Source organism: Gymnoscopelus microlampas (genome assembly GCF_963454915.1).
Source record: "Gymnoscopelus microlampas genome assembly, chromosome: 15".
Taxonomy (NCBI): Eukaryota; Metazoa; Chordata; class Actinopteri; order Myctophiformes; family Myctophidae; genus Gymnoscopelus; species Gymnoscopelus microlampas.
Window position 1 is genome coordinate 40110808 of NC_139952.1, and position 4780 is coordinate 40115587.

Genomic DNA, 4780 nt, shown 5'->3' on the forward strand with positions numbered 1-4780 from the left:
GTTATTCTTGTTTGAGGTTTACCTACCCCTTTGCTGCAGCTCTGGGACACTGGGTCTCATAGCGTTATCATCCATGATAGGCTCAGTGCGTAACTGTAGTCCCTATAGGAAGATCCGCCATCCCAATCTTCGTCACTAGAGGTGAAATGGTACACAAATGGTCTCCTAAGTGGGCGCCGCCTGACGACAGATCTAGAGAGCTGTGTTCACGTTCACTCTCCCATTGGAATGAATGGACTCCAACCTAATTCCGGTCGGTATGCCACCTTCTGAAAACCTGGGACTGCAGTTATGCACAGAGCCTTTTTGGGGTGCCGGGTGAATAACAGTATTTCTGGATCAGGAATGCACTTCCGTGTTGAAGTTTTTGCACAGACGGTCCAAAAACATGATTTAATAATTTCATCACCCCGTTGTGATATGACATTGGAAAATTGTGCTGCATTTCAAACTTAAAGACAAAACATAAACAAACACAATATCTTTTAAAAAAAAACACTTAAAAAAGCAGAACAATAGTCGAGGTTTGTGTGGCCGATGTTGACAAAGGACAATCAATGACATGTAACACTGATATGTACCTTTAATTCTTCATGCAGGATGATCCTCAGAAGCAGCAGCAGGAGGACCCGGTGAAAACACCGCCCGCCAAGGAGGAGGAGTCTATGAACATCCGCAACTCCCATTCGCCCAAACAGGAGAACAACCGGCCTTTGTCCGTCAACCTGGACCTCGGCCACTCCCCTAGCGAAACCCCTGGCCACACCCCCGTGGACGACAACACCGAGAACACGGAGAACACCGAGGTAAACTCGCTGCAGAACAACCTGGTGTAATGCCACCGTTCACCTACAGAGGGGTGTAATGCCACCGTTCACCTACAGAGGGGTGTAATGCCACCGTTCACCTTACAGAGGGAAGGCGATGAGACAGTTAGACCAAAATATTCAGAGGCAAACAGCACATCTATCGTATAATGATAAGCTAACATCCTTTTGCACACACTTCTTTCTTTGTTAACCACTGTCAAAACCGCCGTCATTATAGGCGAAGATTTTGAAAAAGTTTTTCATAAATTCTTCAAAAATAGCAGATCGTTGAGAGCTTTGTAGATTGGCTATTTTTGAAGAAATTTAGAAACAATTTTTACAATTTTGGAAACATTTTTGAACACCTTTGGAAACATTTTTGAAAAGTTTTGAAAAAGAAATAGGGCTTATAAGTGGTTAAGTGCACAATATTTCACAAGAAACCGAGTAGAGCCACTGAAAACGTATAGTGCACTTTATGGAGTTTTTAGGATGCACAAGTGAGAAGCACAACAGTTCATTCTGTACCAGGCTGCATGTCATCACAGCCTATACTGATGATCACACACACACACACACACACACACACACACACACACACACACACACACACACACACACACACACACACACACACACACACACACACACACACACACACACACACACACACACACACACACACACACACACACACAGTAGCCACTGCTGCTTCTTTCTCTTTCCTCTATCTGCCTCTTTGATCTTATACGCTATGCCTGTGTCTCCACCAATTAAAAATGCTGGACTAAAATCTCCCGGCTTGGACCACCCAATGACTTTCCTCTCCACGGATGCTCTGCTTTGGTCCGTGACCAATCGAATCATCGCCCTCTGTTTTCTCCACCACCCCCACCCCGCCAAAACCCCCGACCCCTAACTGGCCTAACTTTCGCTCTGTCTCTTTCCCCTGCCTTTAAGCCTGTTTTATACTTGCTTGCACGCTGGTGTTGTTTGCTGTAAATATCAGATATACAAGCCCACCACACGCCACAAATGTGACGCCGTGGTGAGCTTGTAGATCTGCTATTTACTGAGCACGACACTGGCATTGAACTACGAATAACTGAGGCTTTACTTGTTTGCTTTCTCTCTCTCTCTCTCTCTCTCTCTCTCTCTCTCTCTCTCTCTCTCTCTCTCTCTCCCCGCATGCATTGGTGTTAACGCAAACTGTGTGAAAACATAATAATATATAAAGAAAAGGATAACGAAGTGACTACTGTATTTCCAAAAAATATCGATGTTTGACATTGCTAATACGTGGATATGTCTAGATTTCATGGGGTAAAAAGTATTGCTTGATTGATTGATTGATATTGACATTTGAATATACCTATATATATACATACTGTAACACACGTTGTGTCTTGGTTTTCAATGTGATTTCTAATACTTGGATGTTAATTGAGGTTCTTTTGTACTTTTATTGGGTATACATGCAGCAGGATTATTAGTTCAGAGTTGTTGGAATAAACCTTTTTAATTTTATCCAGCTTGTCCCTGTGTGTCACTATATCTGCTCATCCTTACCCGTCTACTTTCTCTCTCGATCTTGTCTTTCTCATTGTTCCTCTTTGTATCTCTGCATGTCTCTACTGGAGCTAACTACTGCCCTAATGCTCTCTGCAGCTACAGTAATAAGCACTGAACGCATGGTTGACCCTGCTCCTCTGCCGCAGTTGCATGCTTTGCTCACTCACTATACAGCACGCACGCACTCACTCACGCACACACACAGAGTCATGGTGCTGATTCAGCACCTCGGAGAGTTCCATATTAACTCATGTCAGCCAGCCATGTGAGTGCACCAGATCGAGGTACGTTGGTCAGAATTCTTTCTTTTGCTCAATTAATTCAGGGTGTCATCTACTTTCCTCTCCAAAGTAAATGATGGTGGTAACATAATAGTGAAGCTCAACATTTCTACATTTCAAGGACTCACAGTTTGATTATGCATTAGGCCACGGACGGACCCCAAATGGAGTGTACAGATGGAACCAAATGGACTTGTGAGGGTCCATTAACTCGATGTTACAGACCCAGAAGGGTCCATTTGGCTGCTAATTATCAATCATTTAGCTTGTTAAAACCCCCCTATAACTCTTTCAATGACCCCTGGAGGTCCCTAGACCCCATGTGGAGAGCCACCGTTCTACATGATTGTTGTATTTTGAAGGCTCCAGTCCTCAAGCTGAAGCCACACAGAATAGACCTGAATGCTGAAGCAGCTGTTCTAAACTTTCTTTTCATTCTCTTCCCTTGCTGTTCATCTGCTCTTTCTAAACAAACTCCAACTGTTAACCTTCGATGTCCAAAACTCTGTCACTGTGTCCAAAATGTTGTGCACCATCGTCACTCTGTCCTAAACAATCCTCCATATTTCCCAATTATAATTATCTATAACATATCTGCCATTTGAACCATATTTGCTTCAACCTCATGTCTGTCATTTCAATACCTTCACCTGTTCTGTGCCTGCTCATCATCATGACTGTCCCCCATTTCGTTGCATTTGCCTTGTTTTCTACGCCAGGACGGCGTCACTATTGACCTGGAGTTGCTCCTCCCTAAGGAAGTGAAGCTCCGCCCAGAGACCAGCGCGCCGCTTCAGTACGACGTCTTCCTCTACAAACTCGGCAGCAACGGAGACTCCGCCTCCGCCGGCCAGGCCCCTCCCATCACATATCATCCCTCCTCCCACCCTGTGCCCAAGTCGCCCAAGACGCCAAAGACCCCCAAGGCCTCGAAATCCCCCAAGGCCCCGAAATCCCCCAAGTCCCCGAAATCCCCGAAAGCCCCCAAGTCCCCGAAAGTCCCCAAATCCCCCAAGCGCATCCAGAATCACTCGCCCAACCACCGTCGTCAACCCATGTCGGCCAGAATGTCCTCCCCTGGCCGTCACTCCGTGAACGGGTGCTACCCCTCCCCCGCTCGCCACCCCTCCCCCCGTCGCTCTTCGTCCCAGCACCGCAACCATCCCTCCTCCTCTCCCTCCACCCCGCCTCAGCTGCGCAGGCCCCGGGGCCGCTCTCTGGCTCCCGGCTCGCAGCACTCCTCCACCGCGAGCTGGGAGCCCCGGGTTGTCACGGTCAACATCCGGCCCTCTCCCTCCTCGCCACACCTCACCCCCCAGTCCCCTCCCCCATCGCCTTCCAGGGTGAGGTTCGGCCATGTCAGCACCCGGTCCCTGCCGCCGCTGTACTAAAACATGGGAATTCGGGGGGGCTCCGCTTTTCAGGGCGTCCATCTATATCAGTGGTTCCCAAACATTTTGGCTCAAGACCCAAAAGAGAAATCAGATGTTTGCCCGGGACCCAAACTAGTGAAAATAGTAGATCTGCATTTGTTTTCTAATTTAGGGAATTTCTTTGATTTGATTTTATTCTATTCATGAAATTCATTTTGAAGAGTTGTTTTCAACGCATGACAATTGGTGATTTTTTTGTGGAAATCTTTACAAAATCCTTTAAAATAATAATGAATGACACAATTTAGGAAACAAAAAGAATTAGGGATTTTCACTCACGATCCACGAAAATGGATCCGTGACCCACAAATGGGTCCCGGCCCACTGTTTGGGAAACGGCGATCTATAGAGATCCATATTTTCACAAATGCATCCATCTGTCAGTGCGCCGCTCATCCATCTGTCCTTTATTCAAAGCACTCATTCAGTCACTTATATTGATTTTTCCATCCAGATAAATACCCATATGTCTGTCCGTCCAATGAATGGATACATCACCCGTTCAATCCATCCATCCATCCATCCATCCATCCATCCATCCACATCCATCCATCCACTCTACCCTCCCATATTGCACCAACCTATAAAGAAGAGTCTAGGCCAGGGGTCTTCAACAGGGGGTCCGGGACCCCTAGGGGGTCCTCAGAGTTACTACAGGGGGTCCGCCAAATTTTTGTGTGATAAG

General features: G+C 46.6%; 1 protein-coding gene across 1 annotated transcript in view; it reads left to right on the forward strand.

The window, feature by feature from the left end:
* The window catches only part of LOC311061794 (uncharacterized protein), a gene marked incomplete at both ends in the record, with an annotated part of 23688 nt that extends 19635 nt beyond the window's left edge, over positions 1-4053 (forward strand). Inside the window, 2 exons of the mRNA XM_084080491.1 lie at positions 600-806; positions 3382-4053. Of these exons, the coding sequence (XP_083936617.1) occupies positions 600-806; positions 3382-4053 (879 nt within the window). The remainder of the gene's footprint in view (positions 1-599; positions 807-3381) is intronic.
* Between the last annotated feature and the right edge of the window lie 727 nt (positions 4054-4780).